Source organism: Coniophora puteana (assembly GCF_000271625.1).
Source record: "Coniophora puteana RWD-64-598 SS2 unplaced genomic scaffold CONPUscaffold_20, whole genome shotgun sequence".
NCBI classification, from domain to species: Eukaryota; Fungi; Basidiomycota; class Agaricomycetes; order Boletales; family Coniophoraceae; genus Coniophora; species Coniophora puteana.
Window position 1 is genome coordinate 275,767 of NW_006913072.1, and position 17,460 is coordinate 293,226.

Genomic DNA, 17,460 nt, shown 5'->3' on the forward strand with positions numbered 1-17,460 from the left:
CCCGCTCCGCTGAAGGCTCCGTTTTAAAGTGGATCTACCAATAATTGGAATGTTTGTCCTGAATTCTTGAAGCTTGATTGTGACAATAGACTAGAGTAAATAATGTTGTACTGAGATAGTGACGCCGCGAAGAAGCCACACGAACTATATGGCCAGGAGTCTAATGAACAATATTCATCCTTATTCACCTCAATCAGCGACGGTTTAGAAGCACTGCCACGTTGCCTTCCGGAGATAACTACACAAGGGTGTGCATCTTCATCAAGGGTCGGCTATGTTGCAGCCATAAATAAAACGCGGTCTGTTTCCACTTGTCACGGAATTTTTCGCTCTCTTCTCGCCCAAGTCAAAGTACCACACTAGGACATGAGGCAGGCCTTCTATCACGCACTCGTGTTTTTTGCAGTCTTGGCAGTCAGTGTCACAGCAAGCCCTTTAACATACCAGCCAGGTGTGTAGATTCCAACCGACTTGTGTTTTGCGGGAAACTCAAGGTGCTGTGACTCATCCCTAGGTCCGAAGGAAGACATCAATTGTGGCCCTTGCGGGTGTGCGTCGTCTCTGCATCCTTGTTCAGAGTAAGTTATTGAGACCACAACATAAGTGACATCTGATTAGTCTGATATACTTTGCTATTCAGCTCCTAGAACGCAATATGGCCACGAAGTGAAAGCGCGTTCCTCAATCATAACTGAGGCAGAACCACGAATGAGAACGAGGAATGATTGGTGGATACTCAGGGTAGCGTTAAACTTTGGTATTGAGGAGCGATTTTAATCGCTATAGCCACATGCGAAGTTGCAGCTCAGCTGGCTTTATACGTATATGATTCGAACGCGCAAAAACGAGAACTGCGGGGCTAGTTAGTAGAGTAAGTAGTAAAAGCAAGCATGATGACGGAAAGTTGGGCGGAGTTCGCTTAGCAGCTTGTTCACGCGCAGTCTGCGTCGACTTCACAAGTTCATCCTGATCACAGAATATTTCCGCGCTAAGCATAGTTTGAAATGGAGACCTCGGAGTTGACGTTGAGTGTCTAGACGGCTAAGGTCGGATGGTGACAGCACCACATGGCCAAATATTCCCACAGTACTTCTTTCTCCTTCGTCTCTTTGCACTCTCCTGCCGTTTTGCTGTTCTAGTCAAGCAAAGAAATCAGTGCAGCAAACCCGAAAACCAGTTGCGTTGAGCTTCCGAGCGCCTATGACCTCATGAGCGCTCGGCAATGGCCGACTTCGGCATGTGGCCTCATGTCAGTATGCAACCCCTACAGCCTACGGCTTGGAGGGTCGTGCCAAGCTTTGGCTCGCAGCCTGCTCAGGACACTTTGTTTGACACACTACTATGATGGCAGACATTGCTTCAAGTACGTACGTACTACGCTTGTATGCATAACCTCCCCCTTTCGTCGCTAACGCGAACTTTTTTCCAGAGCGAATGGATCGCGCTGATCCATGGCAAAAGCTCGCTCAAGAATGCACTCAAGGTGCTGCATACGACTCCAACGAGCGCCAGCCGCACTCCGGATCCAAGTGCCTTCCAGGAACCAGGATAGAGCTTCTTCGTACTATCAAAGCGGCCACCGAGGACGGCAGACGCAAGATCCTGTGGATCTCCGGTGAACCTGGTTCGGGAAAGTCAACCGTCGCACACACCGTTGCGGACAGTCTTCGCGAGGAAGGGAGACTCGCAGGCACGTTCTTTTTCTCCAGAATGAATGGGAGACGGAGTACCTTCGACTTTGTTCTCCTCACGTTCGCGTATCAGCTTGGGCTGCAGCACCACCGCGCCCGAGAGGTCATCACAAAGGCCATTGCTGATGATCCTGCGCTGCTTGCCCCCGAGAAATCGCGTCTTGACCAGCTCGACAGGCTTGTTATCCAGCCTTTGCGAATACTGGCGTCTGTTTGGGGGAGGACTGGTCACGGTATGTCGCTCGTTATGGATGCCCTCGATGAGGGTGTTCCGACGGGAACAGGAAACCATCATTTCCGAGCGTCTATCTCATCGCTCGCACTCAAGGGCGTACCGACAGGCATAGAGACCCTTTGGCCGTTTGTTTCGCTCCTCGCGCGTCTCGTACGGGATACTACGCTTCCTATATCCAACATCGTTATTACCAGCAGACCATCGACAGAGGCCGTGATGCGAAGTATGGAGTTCGCAGACATCATACAGCCCATACATATTGAAGACTTCAACTCGCGCGAGGATGTCACTCTTTTCCTACGGAACGCGTTCGAAGAGGTGTACCGAACCCAAAACCTGTCGGTTTCATGCCCTCGCCCTTGGCCCTCAGACGAGGATATCCTAATACTGTCGGATCGAGCGAACGGCCGGTTCGGTGTTGCAGCAACCATAGTCAGAGTGATTAGCCAAGACCAGCCCGACTTTCGTCTCCCGTTGGTTTGTAGAATGCTTCAAAGAAGCGCGAAGGCTGCGCAAGGAGACATGAGTAAACTATACGACTCTCTAACGGACTATATTGACACCATGAGCGAGCCGCTAATCTGCCGATACCCCTTCATAAACTTCCTTCTCATTGCGTTCGGAATGGTGTCATTTGCAATGTATCAATCTAGAAACGATAGCTTGGAAGACGTCTCACGGGACTTGTAATATATCTGATATGAAGTTCTATGTTTATCATAGATTAAAAAGTAGTATAACAAATTATGCACTCACCTCCTGCGTTCAACGTATAACGTTCAACGAGCCTGGCACCACTCTGGGTCTCGTAACTAAGTAGCAAAATCGACTGAGCTTGCAGACTTCTCTATCCTCCGTGTCATTTGATCTGAAATCAGTGGATTTAAAGGGGAAAACTGCGTCTTGTAAAGGAGAGGAAATAGGAGTCGATCAAGGGAGAGCAGAGAGGCGTAGGAGGGCGTAGGCACTCGAGGGATAGTCAGGGACTTCGGACGCTTTTGTCGCGCGAGCACGATCACATGCCATACACGTGTGACGCGACTTTGTTTACTCGGCGCGTGCGAATAAATAGCGGACGGATTGTCATGTCGTCTCCCATTTCCGCTTCCTGACCGAGTCACATCTCTCTTACGCGCCAATCTGCGATGCCCTTCAAACGACCACTCGACGCTTTTGACAGCCTAGTCTCGTCAACTCCTCCGCGCGGACCCAAGCGACGCGCCCTCAGCTCTGTCCCATCCTCATCACCATGGAACACCCACGCCTCGTCTTCTTCGTTTACCACCCCACGCACAATACGCATCTGGAAGGTCCCCTCTGATTCGCCATCCAATCCCTTTGGTCGCATCAGCCGTAGAGCCAAGCGCACATCCCTCCCTACGTCAACGTCCTTCTCAAAGCATGTCGCTCTCCGCATGCAGCTCGTCTGCCCCAAGGCCGACCCTCGCCAGAGAGCGTCAGCAGGCCGCGAAGGCGTCTTCCGTATCGTCCAGGTCCCGCTCAGCTATACCCTTGCGCACCTACGACGCGTTATCAACTTTGTCTTTGACCCCGCTTCGAAGGACCACATGATGGACTCCGCATACAACCTCAGGCGGGCGTCTCGTGGTCCAGTAGACCTCACACACTTCCTCAACAAGGATCAGGGAAAGAGCAAGGGCAAAGGGAAGGGCAAATCTACTCTCCTGGACGTCGACGACGAAGACGACAACCGCCATACGCCGACAGGCCACCTCTTCGAGGTCATGAAGCACGTCATCATGCACTCCCCACTCACCCGCCCAGGTGAGATCCGGAGTGGCACGATGCGGAGAAAGGCTTCGTCTGCCAGGGACCCGTACCACTATGCCATCTTGCCCGATGATGAGGACGCGCTTCGGCGTGGCCACAAGGATGGTGCGAGCTCGTGCTGGGTGGCCGAGGAAGACTTCACGGTGCATAACGTGTGGCCGGCCCCTGGCGACTCCGGAACTTCTTATGGGATCATCTACGTAAGCTCTCTCCCCTCCCATTCTACTCGTCGTAGACTTCCATGAATGTTAATCCCCGCCTTCTTCATTATCTAGCACGTTTCCCCTCACGCACAGATTCACATCACCCTCAACACAAAGCGCATACAACCCCGCAAAGGCGCATCGAACAAGCCCTACGTCTTCCAGGCATGGGGCGCGCTCGACGTGACCCACCCCGACCCGCTGTCGCCGTCGAACCTCTCGGCGGGCCGGGTCAATCAACTCCGTTGGAACGGCCATAACACATTCGAGCGCTTCCTCGAGGCCGAGGTCGAGGCGCAGCGCCAGTCTGGCGTCTTGCCTTCTGAAGAAGAGGACGAGGATGAGTTGGAGGAGGATGAGCTAGCGACAGACCCAGATTTGGTACGCACTGTTATCTATTTTTGTCATTTTTGTTTCAACCCAATATTCAACTTTTGCTCATATATGCGCCTTTTTTTAGTCCTCGGGCACCCTCCCGTGGCTCTCATCCCCCTCGTCCACACCGCTCATCACACCGCTCCCGACGAGCGCTCTCTGCCGGCGCCGCGTCGACTTTGCGAACGAGCGGATGGTCAAGCTCACCAAGGCCGGGATGCACGATCTGGAAGATGACGACGAATCGGCAGATAAGGACCGGACCGATGAACTCGCGGAAGATGATGACGACGACTATGGACGCGATGCTAAGCGCGTGGTCCCGAAACGGGCACAGAGCGTCGAGGTGGGCGATTGGTATGATGGACCGCTCGATGACGAAGAGGAGGAGGAAGAGGAGTATTGCCGGCCGTACGATCCGTCGAAGTGGTCTGTGGAGGTATAGCCTCCGTCTCCTTCCTGGCTTACTTGCTTCGGCCCTTTGTTTGACGGCGATCGCTGCTCTACTCGGACTGGCGGTCGCATTTCCTCATTCGCCTCTACAATCATCTCATCTCATCTAGTCATCTTGCATACCTTTCACGCACGACACATTGCTATCTTAATCCGTCAATATTCCGGACCATCAGTGCCCCGACTCTTCATTCATAGCATCCGTATCGGTACTGTACTCTCACGAGTCCTCCTTCGCTCAAGCGCGCACATAGATTGGTTAAAATCAACCTCACAACAATATTCTTAGCATAACTGTAAATTAGCCACAACGTACATGCATCTGTTGCATCCAATTACAACGCACCTGCTTCTGCATCCTACGTTTCGACTGCGCATGGGTGTAAAAACGTTGTGACCGGGGTTAGCGGCCCGGTGGCTTGGGATCGGAGCTGAAATTCAGACTCCGCTAAACTTTGATGCCAGCGCCGAAGCTGTAGCAGTGTTATTAGCCCCGCTTTACAACTGGGATTCTGCGAACGCGTGCTCAAACAAGGCAACAGAGTCATGGATAAGCTTGAAGACATCCCGCAGTATGTAAAGGACCTCCTAACCCAAGCCAGAGCGGAAGTGGACCACTCCCTTGCACAACTTGAAGATCCCCAGCTTTCGCGTTACCTCGCCGAAAAAATTGCCGCGGTCTCTGATCCGCGTAGTAGTGCCAAGCTCTTTAAGTGGAGTTTCTTGGTATGTGGAACCGTCCTCTAACGTTCAAACCATCCTCCGAGCCCTTTCTCTGCTTGCAGAAATGCGTCCATGACAAGATCATGGGGTCCGCATCTACCAGCCGGAATCGAGAATGGAACACCTTCATCACAACGTGCAAGGGAGCCGGTTTCGTAGAGTTGTTGGTAACTATTGCTGGTACTGATTCCCGGGCCCAAACAACATTCAAGACAGTAGAGGATCTTTTTGAAATCACACTTCCTTTTATCGCTTTGGATACTGTCAAGGCGATACTAGACGCTGGCAGTAGCTTAGAACGGAACATGCTGCTTGATGAACTACTAAACCTTGGCTTCCTGAGTATTTGCTCGAAGGTAGGACACGTTTTGTTGCCCGAACGGTTATCGTTTAGGTTTCGTCTTCGGAATGCAAAAGAGTTGATACTGTATTAATCCACAGAATGTACTCCACGGTACCCTATTTTCAAGACTGTCGGCTGGTAGGATGCTGCAGTACCTGGCAACCAGATTCAATCTTGCTCAAAAGCTTGCTCTGCCCCTCATTGCTACTCTCCTGGAGAACCTTTGCATCTCTGCCCTACTCGATCCGGAGCCAAGCGCCGGGGAACTAAATACCCCTGGCACGAGCTGGCAACATCACCTAGACGATGAGTTCACGAGAGCGACTCGATGGAACCAGAGCGTCACCACCCGCAGATACATGAATGCTCGCCTTTTCTCTCGTGTTCAGGAATCCTCCGTCCAGATCATTCACGAGATCGTTTTAGCCTCCTCCGTAATGGGTCCAAAGATCTGGCGTGACGTGCTCAGGCATAAACCTGTTATCATCGACCTGCTGCTCGATTGTGCACTCTTAGAGCGCCCCGTGCACCACCCGGAATCTAAGTCAGGGGCTCTGGCGTGCGATACTCTGAGTTCACTCTTCTGCTGGCCTCCATGGGGTATCCCAGGCGTGCCAATGCCGGATGACCCAGTCTTTGATTCGAAAGATCCTAGCTATGTGTTCCAAACAGTGCGAATGTTGACGTCAAAAGAGGAGTGGTCGGAGAAGATCATTGCTATCTCTACTCGGCAAGGAGATGAGGATGATGTAGCAGTCAAGCAGTAAGCTGTCTCGCATTCTACTGTTAATGCACCGAGCCGATAAAACACGTAGAAAGCTTCATAGACTTGATGACCTGTTTCCCGGGTCACACAAAGATAAAGTTTTTGATGATATATCAAAGGTTAATGGTACGCTCAAATATGTTCCGTGATTGTTTAATCGACCTGACTCTCCCCGTTTTCAGCCAAGTCTCGCATGAATATGCTCCGTCTACTTACTGCTCTCACTCATCTTGCCGACCATTGCGGCATGAAGAACGTTGAGATAGAGTCATTTCTGCGGATCTCATATGAGGCAGCGGCACACGAGTTGCACACAGGCCACGCTCATGACGCTCGAGCGGCGGAGAAATCGTCATCATTATCGACAGGATTGGGAGGCTTGAACTTCCCGCTTACAATGGACTTCGTGAGCGCCACTGCTCTCATGCGCTCGCTTGCTGTTCTTGCTGAGAGAAACACTCTGAAGGGGATACAGCTGCTTAAAAAGCCACCAAGTGGCTTGTCTCCAACTACATCTCTGCAGCAGGTCCAGCAGATAACTCATCCAGATATAATCCGACGCATTATCGCAATCTGCCTACGCAAGGCGCAGGGAAAGCTCGACGAGGGAAAGCGGCATCTTTCCACGAACCATTTGCTAAACACTAGCAATGCTTGTGCAGCGTTTGGCAAGGGTGCCGAGCTTGCTGCTGCGATCGTAGCCTTCGACGATCATACGGCAAGTGTTTACGCTGGCAGTTGCCTGGGTGCACGTGCGATCCTTGTAAAGTGTTTGGGAAACTCAGCTTCTCAGTACCTAAGCCAGGAGATGTGGCGTTCGGCGTACTTCTTTGCGTTGGCAGCTCTCAAGGCAGCAGAAGGTATTCCGGAAGCCGAAGGTCTGGATCCTGCTGTCATTGTCAAGAACAAGCGCCGCGTTCAACAGGCCAAAGTGGGGATGATTAACGAAGCCCGTCGCTGATATTTATACGACATTTGGATATAGAATACGCTGAAATGTTACGTTGACGAAGGAAATAGCTATAATTTGCAGGCCTACGTAGCCATGCTCTCATATCCTGAATACCTTAGTGATTATCTGACGGTCTGATAATAACAAATTTCTCAATACGCAGCAAATCAGAAAGGTTTATTTCGAGTTCAATGACTTGCGTATGTCGCGGAGCTCAGAGTTATCAGCCGTCGTTGATGTGGATACAGAATTCAATTGTGGTACGCTTGCAAGCAGTGATATAGACCCGTCAACTATGAATTGCTCATTCTGTCTCGATTCCCTGGATAACAATGAACGATTAGAAACCTCCACAACAAACTCGAACGACGCGGCTTCAAGCTCAAGGATCCGGGCAGCTAGGGTCTGTTTAGGTGCATATAATGGATTGCTAGTTAGTTCCATAGTAGTTGTAGATCAATCTCGCATTCATATAACTATCGCTTAGTACAAATAAGGGGTATTAAGACCGCGCCTCCACCACAACTGCGCAAGCATCGTTTGAGGATGTGAATACGGTCCTATGTGGCAGATCGTGGTAGTTTCAGACGCACTATGTGTGTACTGCGTAGACGTTCGCTGCGGAGTGAACGGGACACATCAGTGCGACGTACGTCAGCATTGCACTAGCGATTGCCGCTTGAGGTGCCGAGCGCTGAGCGAGGCTGGGGTCAACGGGTGCATGCTTGAAGTTGATGCTAGATCTTGAATGAGACGTTGTCATTGTAGATTACGTGCTGTATAGGCGGTGAGGCCTTGAAGCTTGAGCTTGAGGTTTGAGTGAAGCCAATCATCGATGCGTCGTGCGGCTGTGGGCACCGCCACATCATTACTGACGTCAGCACCTATTTAGACAGCCTGCCAAGTCGACCGAGGTAAGGGTCCGAGCGGTCAATACTTCGGTTATGCCAATGGTTCCTGTTGGCCTCGCCTTGACATACTCACTCCGTGTACCTGAAAAGATCTCGGAGGCCTGCATTGTATCCGCTGTAGAGCATGCAGCGTGGTGACTAAGGTGTTTCGTACACACTTCCGTCCTCGGGCTGTCCGACGGCGATTTTGCAGAAGGCTTGGCGAATGCAACGTGAAGCTTTGAAGGTTCGTCGTGCATGCACCGCCATTCCGAGACCTGACATCACCCGATCACCCCACATCAGACGTAAGACCTCCAGAAACAATGAATGGAGCGCGACTTCCTGTAGGCTTCCTGTGAGGCTGGCATAGCCTTATCGGTCCCGGTCACTCATATAAATGACGTTCCCACTCGCAGATGACATCGTAACTCAGAAACCCCGCCTTCCTTCTACGTATATCACTCCCCCGCAAGCCATACAAGTCAAGATGATGCTTACAGTCAAGGACGGTAAAGCCAACGCGAGAACGTTTACGGACCAGGACGGTACCTTGCTCTACAAACTGGATACACCATGGAAGAAATGCCTCAGGCTCACGACGATCGTCAAGGTTGGCGAGCCCAAGGGCGGTCCTGTTCCGGAGACTACTATTGGCGAGATCAAGTGGCATTGGATACATCACAAGATTGTGTTCGATGGCAAAGAGGAGGACGTAGGCAAGTTCTTCCCTGCTCATGGGGCTTCTCAGAGGTAGGCATATGCACATCACCAGTGGGTCGTCTAAGGAGACGTCCTAATATTGCTTTTGCTTTTGGTAGGCGAGCATTTAAGGGTCCCGATGGTACGGAGTACGAGTGGCGTGTAAGCAAGGACTGCTTCTCAAACGAGGTGTGTTCTCTACTAGCTAGCCATGCCACGGGCTTGACCTCTCGGATGACTGACTAGAACGCACAGCTTCGCATCAAAGACAAGGATATGCTGATAGCGAAGTCGTATCCGCCGAAAAACCTCTTCAAAGATAGCCAGAGGCTGGAAGTGCACAAGGAAGGTGACGAGATTCTGGACCTACTCATAACAACCTTCGCGTTCGTTGACATGGAGAGGAAGACCATGCTCGCCGCTACGCATAACGTTCCTATCTGAACATTTTACTCCTCGTATTCATGTTGTAATTTAATTGCCGCCGCTCCCGCTACATTCTCCGAGAAATACGCTACTGTACAATGTATTATAAATTACAAACCGAGCGGAAATTACATGAAAGATACCCTGGATGGGTTCTTCGAGCGATTCATCACGACGATACGATTACTGACTAATATCCAAGCATTAGTACCTTTCTGCCATCATCCGTAACCTGCAGCTGCACGCTTTCCCTCTCCGTTCTGACTTTCTTCTGTGCTCCTGCCGGCACGCCTTGAAGTCCAGCACTGTTTGAGGTAGTAGAGAGAACAACATCGCCGACGTCTGTCAGGTCAAATCCATCTCGGAGGGCAATAGCATCGCCACCGGCCATCGCGAGGACGACGAATGTAAGAAGCGCAATGAAAGTTTGCGGAAGAAGCGTGACCAGAGTCCCAACAGACTGATATGACCAGCCCATCGTGAGCACATAAGACACTCCCTGCAAGGATCTCGTCATGTTGGGAGGGATGACGTTGTTCTCAAAGGTGCCTTCCGCTGAGAATCCGGAACGGATGAACTATATGCGGAGCCTTAGCCTAACATTATGCTTCTGGGGACACTGTATTACGTACCGTGCCTCCGAACTCCACAACGCCCCGCCAATAGTCCTCCTTAAGACAAATGTCAACCATTATCTTCCATTGTCACACTTCACAGAGAACGCGTACCAGAATCGTATTGATTGTCGCATTCGTGGTTGTTTGATCTTGCTGCTGAGTAGACTGAATGAGAAAGACCGAGTCCCCGATCGAGTTTCCAACAGGCCCCTGAGCACGTCCACCGATCCATACAGCGAGTCCGACTATGAACGAGAGCGCCGTCGGGTTGGACTCCCCAAGCGCGTAGTAGTTCTGCGGGCTCTGGGCGCTAATTATCCCGTTGTTGTAGTCAGCGACCACGTTCGTCACGATCGGCGTCACTTCGCAGATGGTGGGTGGAATGAAGTCGTATTTGCACTCGCCCATCATCACGATTGCTATGCGGCCCTGAGTGCTGCTACATATACGTACGGAGATAGATACTCACTGAAGCTATTGTTGTTTGGCCCTGACGTGTCTTGCATCGGGCATGCTACGACAGGTAGGAACCCGGTTCCAGCACAGTTGGCATAGTTAGTGGCGTTGGCGGTTGTGACATAGCCTTGATCATAGTAACCGATCTGTGCTAGATGACGCGTCAGCATTTCTACCAAATTAGGGGGCCGGTGCCCAAAGCACTCACCTGCGCTGTTGCTACAATTGGCCGACGAGGTCCAGAACCGGTATCCCGTGTTATTTCCCGGGGAGTTGGGAGGGTTGTAAAAGACGTAGTTGTTGAGGAGCGAGAATGGTGACGGAGAGTCCAAGTCTTGTTGAGAGCATGATACGTTCGCGGTGAGACCTTGCTGGTTCACGGTATAATTCCGCGACATGCCGGCAAGGTTGTTATGCACGGTTGTGTTTAAGACAACAGTTCCCCCACCGAATGCGAACATGGTGGCTGTCGGCGTGCTGACATTATCGACAAAATCAGGAATCGCAGGTAGTATACCCCCTGGATGGATACATCAACTTGTTGTTCACAGTGAATTTGAACGGCTTACCGGTAGAGAGGTTATAAGAGCCTCCATTGAAGTTGAAGAAGCTAGGTAAACCGAGACGCGTTCCTCCCGAAGAATGACCAACGAGGGTACCAGCTATGTCCATTAACTCAAAAGCGTTGTTAATAGCTAGCAGAGTATTGTCAGATGAAAACCTGCATCCTCGCGTGCGTCCACGTACTCGCAGCAATGGAGCCATGGGACCCATCTTCCGGTATCGCGACTTGAGACGTGTACTCGGAGAATGAGGCGCTGCCGAGGTCTATCTCAGTACCGTCGATATAACCCGGAAGCAGGATTGTCTTTGGATTCAGAAGGGCCGTCCACCTGCGAGACCTTAGTTTAGGAAGCGTAATACATGAGGCGAAGAATACATACCCCGACGCCGAAGTTCCCACTGCTAACCATACCATTGCTGAGCCCCATGTCCACCCTAAGTGCCTTCTGTCGATGACCAGGCTACCTCTTGATATCTTCACAGAAAACCCGAAGATTTGGAGCGGAATGGGTTGTCGAATGACTCTGTTGGTTAGGGCCAACTGGATAGCGAGAGAGTAAATCCTGCATTGACACCGTGATCAGCCTCGAAAACTCGGGGATGTGGCATGAGCACGTACCAAATAGATACAAGGGCAATCGCAGAAGCTATCAAACTCGCAACGAACGTCGTTTCGCTCGCTGACGAATACACATAATGCGCAGCACTGTCTGGCAGCGCTATGTGCGTCTGATACACCGTGGCGGCTAAGAACCCCCATCCCAAGAACAGGATCGCCGTCTGTCCGGCTGCAAGGAGCATAATCCGCCCGTTACGGCTGAACCAGCTCCTCTGGCTAAGAGGGTCCTGGCCTGCAAAGTTGGTGGGCGCCCGATTCGGCTCAAACTTCACATCTTGGTGGGACATTGGATCATCCTGGTCGTACAGTAAGGAATACCTGTCGCCTTTGTACATTGATCCGCCTGACGAGTAGGGCGGCGAAATTGGTGGCGACCGTGGTTGTGGAGAGGGCATGGTTGCAGTGGACAAGGGACGAAGAGGGCGTAGGTGGTAGAAAAGCGCCGCTCATATGTGATAGTTTCCAAGTCATAAAAGCGCCGCCGGAAACACAAACACTGACGAAGCCTAGTGTGAAAGACAAATTTTCCAACATGAGCGCTTATAAGGAACACCTCAGGTGAGAGCTTCGGCGGTTCTTGTAAGGCTAGAATGGCGCGAGGCTGCGCTGCCTACGAAATATGATGAGCGTTGCGGGTTCCTGACTGGTGCTTTTCCCGGCGCACCATGAACAAAAAGAGATGAAGTGATCACCAAGGAGACTCGAAGGTGCCGGCTCACCTACTGTAGCCCATTGCAAGAGGCAGTGAAGGAGAAGGGGGATAAGTATTAGAGTTCCTGATCGTCGTGTCAATGATCACTGACATGATCCATCCAAGCCGTGCACGCCGGTAATTACCGTCGACGTCAGTGCACCAACATCGTCACCGCAACTCCGTAACCAGACTTGGGTCATGGAGATCTGCTGTAGCTGAAACGGATCACTGAGTATCAGTGAGGACATGGAGCACCTGTGATACAGCGTTACCCCACGGATCAGAACAATGCCGAAGGTCCCTGCAAATGATCACACAGTCGCCGAGGGGGTGGTGAAGCTACGCTGCCTGAACTTGCCCTTAAGCGTCCAGTGGCGCAACGAAGCTGTGGTGTCGTGAGAGGCCTTGATCAGCATACGGAAAGCATCGATAATCTCCATGAGAAAAGGGGCCACAGACCAGCGCTAATCTCTAGCTCCTGACTGCGTTCAATGCATCGAGGGCGCCTCGCCGCTTCAACGTGCCTGGACCGAAGCCTAGATGTGAAGGCTGTTGCAACAATGGGGCCGAGTTCATGGGAGCCAGGCGCACCGATAAGGACGCTCGGGCGTCAAAACTAGTGATCAGCAGCGTGCGAGCGCCCAATCGGACATGAATGAAGTGAGAATTCATAGGGAATCATAGCTGGTGGAATCCTCGTTACGTTCATCACAAGCAAGCAGGGGCCAGCGCTACAGACAGAAGTATCAGCCACTGACTCTCGGGGATAACTGAAGGACGAGAAAGAAAAAACCCACAAGGCCAAGACAGAAACCACGGTGAGGACTCCGTTGCCCATCACTTCGACACTCAATTGTGGGCAATTGCTTCACCTCGGTCGAGGACGGCCCAAGAGAGGTTGCCGAGACGATTATGGTAATCAGTCGTCATAGCGCTTTTGAGAAGCAAACATAGTTAGCTATTAGTGTGGCTATATGCGTACAATCAACCTCACGCAGAGTGATGTCTACCCAGGTCAGTGATGCAGACGACTGGGCTCCGAGCGGCACGCACAGCCCTTCGGACAAGCATACATACATCAGTTCCAGCATCGTGTAACGAGGAAACGCCATTGTGTCCCGCCCAGCCACGCCGAAAGAGACCATGAAAGACCCCTATGATAAACTGTTTCAAGAAGTGCAGAGTTGTCGATAAGGACCTGAATACAGATGCCACGAAGAAGGCCAGCCTCTCAGAACACCGTGTGCCCAATCGGAGCTTGAAATTAGACGCCCAAAACGCCTCTTCACCTTCGTCCGCGTCCGACGGTCGCCGCTCACCAAAACGTACGTCATCGACTCAGCATCCACCATCCACCCTCAATCCGCGTCCACGCAAAAACATGAAGATAAAAAACTATGCATTTATTTCACTTTTTCCACAATTTTTGAATTTCCTTTCTTTCTATGCTATGGAGCTATCGAGTATCAAGAAGCAGGTAGGTAGGTAGGTGGGTGGGTAGGCAGGCAGGCAGCCTGATAGAGGTAAAATCGTCAACGAAACCAGAAAGAATCCCAACATACGAGACGCTGCCGTCACACCATAACGGAGGCCGACAGTAGCGTTATTATGTACAAGCGAGCAAAACCACACGGAACGGCGGCACAACGCATACAGTCGAGAGGAAAGAATCGCAAAGTGGGAATGAGGAATAGAAAAACGCGCGTTGGGTGTGGATAGAGAAAAAGGGAGAGCTTCGACGTAGAGTGCGCAACGCGCGAATATATACGGACGGAGGTGTATAGTAGACTAGAAACTGGTAGGCAATCTGAGTGGTGCGGTGGATGTTTGTGTCCGATGTGATGATTTGGATGACGAGGAGACGAAAAGGGGATGGGGAATCGGGGAGAGACGGGAAGGAGAGTGTAGGTCGCCCACGCTGGGCGCCGATAACGGAATCCAGGACGAGGATGATACTGAATGCTTTGCTTCGGATGGGGTTTCATTGCTTCAGAGGCTCCTCGCATAATGCACGGAGCCAATAGCAGATATTAAAGAACATCATCTGTCCGGCTCACGTCAGCGCACCGCCAAAAACCACACACAACAGCAAAACGCATATACGCACTGTAATACAGGCTACTAAACTTCACGTAACCGCCAAGAACAGAGAAAAAGACAGAAACAACAGCAAGCGAGCACGAAAACACGCAGACGACGAATGACGGAACGAGAATGGACATCTAGTTGCGCTTCCCGATACTGAGACACCGCATGCTCTCCTCGAGCAACGCCGCGCTGCTGCATTCCTTTTCCTTCTGCGGGACCGCGGTCTTCGGTGTAGGTGCGGGCTTGTTTGGCGTAGGCTCGACGTCCACGACCTTGACAACCGCCCGTCCCTCGAGCACCTTGCGCACCTTCTCCGCATCGAGGTCCCTTGCGGGCTTGGCTGCGCCCACACCAGCGGGCGAGGAGCCCGAGAATGCCTCCCAGAACGCGCTGCCGAGCTTGCTCAGCAGCGTCTGCCCCGCGAGCGCGGCGATCTGCGCCTCCTTGGGCGTGAGCCCCGACGTCTGGCCTGGGATGGTGGCAGCCGAGGGCGCGAGCTTGGGCGTCGAGGGGGGTGAGGGGTACGCTGACGCAGCGGCCTTGCCCGAGAGAACGGACGAAGGTGTCGATGAGAAGAAGTGCGGACGCATGTTGGACACGTGGCCCGAGAATGGGCTTGGTGCGCCCGAGGCACCGTTTGCGGCCTGCTGTCCCTGCTGCTGCTGCTGGAGCTGGTGGTTGTGGTGCGCCTGCGCGGCCATCTTGCCCCACAGATGCATGCGGTACGCATCGAGCGTCTTGAGCGTGAACGGGTTCATCTCCGCGAAGCTATCGAAGCCCGCGCCGTTGTTGGCTACGCCTGCACCTGCGCCAGCCAGTGGTGCACCCGACGCGAGACCCTTCTTCTCGACGACGTTGACTTTTTGCTGCGAAAGCGGGTTGAGCCCCGGGTTGATGTTCTCGCTCTCCTTGATGACGATGGGAGCAGAAGAAGGCAGCGAGGGGGAGTGCTTGCCGGCCAGGACGGCCGACGAGACGCTGAAAGGAGGGACAAGGGTGGTGTGCACGGGGGTTGCGCCACCGCCGAGGGAGTTGAGGCCACCCCAGAAGGCGCGGCCGCCGAGACGGGGCGACGTGGGGAGGTCCTTGCGGGTGTTGGGCACGATGAGCGGCGAGCTCGGGGTGGAGGAGCTTCGCTCCTTCTCTTTCTCCTTCTCCTTGTGCGCCATGCCTGCTGAGATCTCGGGCAGAGGAGCCGGAGGAGGAAGCTCGGGGACGGTCCCACGAGAATCGAGGAGGCATCTCTTGAGAGCGTCAATCTCCTGCCGGAGGGCGGTGTTTTCTGATTGGGACGAGCCTAGCTCGGTGCGGATGGCGTCAATGACACGATCGCGATCCGCGATATCGCCTTCGAGGGTCGTGATATACTCTGAAATTTTACGCATCAGCCTCCGCGTTTGCCAAATTCGAGAGAAAAAACAGCTAAAATACTAACCCTTTCGCCGCACACGGAAATTACGTGCACTGATCTTGTTCCTCAGCTGACGCTTCTCCTTGCTGCTCATCTTCTTGTACTCCTCGGGGCTCGGCCGCCAGTCCTCGGGCTCGAGAATCCGCAGTGACTGTGCCTCTTTCTTCGTCGGCCTATCGCCTAGCGGCGAAGAAGCCGACTTCTTAACGACGCCTCCGGACACCACAGTGCCCTTGCGGGAACCCTTGGGGCGTTTGGCAGGTGTCGGCTCTGGCTCAATGTCTTGATCGTCCTCCTCATCCTCGTCTACATCGTCGAGATCCTCGTCCTGCCCACCGCCGAGTGCACACGGGTCCTCGTCCTCGCTGTGGGAGCCGAAGTCCATGCTGGCGGGAGTGCCGACGAGCTGGGGGTCGATGGCGAGCGGCGGGGAGGGGCCGACGCCACTGGACCCGGGGGACGAGGTAGATGATGGGTTGGAAGCGTGGGAATTGAAGACGGACATGGTGTTGAGGCCAGACATGAAGTCGAATGGCGAGGGCGCCGAGAGTGCCTCGGAGGGAGGAGGGATGGAGGGAGCAGGTCCGCCGGTGGGTCCAGCAAAAGATTTGCTGAACTCATCGTCCATGAAGAGATTGAAGAAGTCGGCGTCTGCTGGACCTGACGACGGGAGCGGGTCGGGGTGAGATTGAGGAGGGGTGAGTGGCATGCCGCCATCGGAGGGAGAACGTGGAGAGGAAGAGTTGGATACGTTGGAGGAATGAGGGTTGTTGGATGCGGCGAGAAGATCCATGTTGAAAAAGTCGTCAAAGGAGATGTTCATCATGGACTGTTGGGTGGGGAAGGTGGGTGTGGAGAGAAACGGAGAGGCGTTGTCGACGAGCATCGTCGCAGAATTGGAGTGTGTAGGCTATCAATCGATGGGAATGTGTTTGTTGAATGGAATTGGTCTGGGGGAACGATGGTTATCGGGAGAGAAACGTGTTGAGGAGAAGAGACTCGGCTTTGGGCAGCTGTGCACCTCAGCCACGGACGACACGGAAACAAGGACAACGCCCTCGCTCGATGACTAAGCACAGCTGACTCACTCCCCCTTCGGCACGCACCAACGCGTCCCTTGTCGGCCTCGCTTCCACGCAGTTCCACCCAATTCCACCCGTCCGACCCGCAGTCCGACGTCGTGTCTCACACCGAGTCACACGTAGCCTCACTCATCCTCCGTCGGACACTGCAACTCAAGACGCTCAGTCACCTCGAAGCACGGCGTCCGTGTCGTTATCGCCAGGCACCAGCGGTTCATTGGCTACTGGTCTCGACCAATCCCCACTCGCACCACCACTCCAATTGCTGACGTCTACGATGACCCAAATACACGGGGAGTCCCCACGCTGCTTGCGATCCTCCAGACATCTTCATCGCACCATTCGCCGTTATCAAGCGTTGCCGCGTTGCCTCCTACAC

General features: G+C 53.0%; 4 protein-coding genes across 4 annotated transcripts; 2 read left to right on the forward strand and 2 right to left on the reverse strand.

Annotated features, from left to right (window-relative positions):
- Positions 1 to 1,123: 1,123 nt before the first annotated feature.
- On the forward strand, positions 1,124 to 2,672 carry CONPUDRAFT_170111 (uncharacterized protein). Its single transcript, XM_007777210.1, has 2 exons — positions 1,124 to 1,363; positions 1,430 to 2,672. The coding sequence occupies exons 1-2, from the start codon at positions 1,342 to 1,344 to the stop codon at positions 2,614 to 2,616; spliced, it is 1,209 nt and encodes a 402-aa protein (XP_007775400.1). The 5' UTR covers positions 1,124 to 1,341; the 3' UTR covers positions 2,617 to 2,672.
- A 399-nt stretch (positions 2,673 to 3,071) lies between these two features.
- On the forward strand, positions 3,072 to 9,568 carry CONPUDRAFT_78047 (uncharacterized protein; the record flags this gene model as incomplete). The annotated part of the gene is made up of 18 exons (XM_007777211.1): positions 3,072 to 3,917; positions 3,993 to 4,301; positions 4,381 to 4,724; positions 5,054 to 5,150; positions 5,214 to 5,474; positions 5,534 to 5,827; positions 5,913 to 6,577; positions 6,642 to 6,706; positions 6,763 to 7,511; positions 7,696 to 7,792; positions 8,020 to 8,080; positions 8,144 to 8,181; positions 8,317 to 8,345; positions 8,425 to 8,446; positions 8,587 to 8,669; positions 8,859 to 9,175; positions 9,244 to 9,313; positions 9,371 to 9,568. 18 exons carry the CDS (start codon positions 3,072 to 3,074, stop codon positions 9,566 to 9,568), a joined length of 4,545 nt encoding a protein of 1,514 aa, XP_007775401.1.
- Positions 9,569 to 9,740: 172 nt separating this feature from the next.
- CONPUDRAFT_93905 (uncharacterized protein) lies at positions 9,741 to 12,201 on the reverse strand (the record flags this gene model as incomplete). Its single annotated transcript, XM_007777212.1, has 9 exons — positions 9,741 to 10,127; positions 10,183 to 10,221; positions 10,279 to 10,586; positions 10,637 to 10,774; positions 10,832 to 11,143; positions 11,193 to 11,318; positions 11,371 to 11,516; positions 11,568 to 11,750; positions 11,807 to 12,201. The coding sequence occupies 9 exons, from the start codon at positions 12,199 to 12,201 to the stop codon at positions 9,741 to 9,743; spliced, it is 2,034 nt and encodes a 677-aa protein (XP_007775402.1).
- A 2,521-nt stretch (positions 12,202 to 14,722) lies between these two features.
- Positions 14,723 to 16,708, reverse strand: CONPUDRAFT_93906 (uncharacterized protein; the record flags this gene model as incomplete). The annotated part of the gene is made up of 2 exons (XM_007777213.1): positions 14,723 to 15,957; positions 16,024 to 16,708. 2 exons carry the CDS (start codon positions 16,706 to 16,708, stop codon positions 14,723 to 14,725), a joined length of 1,920 nt encoding a protein of 639 aa, XP_007775403.1.
- Positions 16,709 to 17,460: the final 752 nt, after the last annotated feature.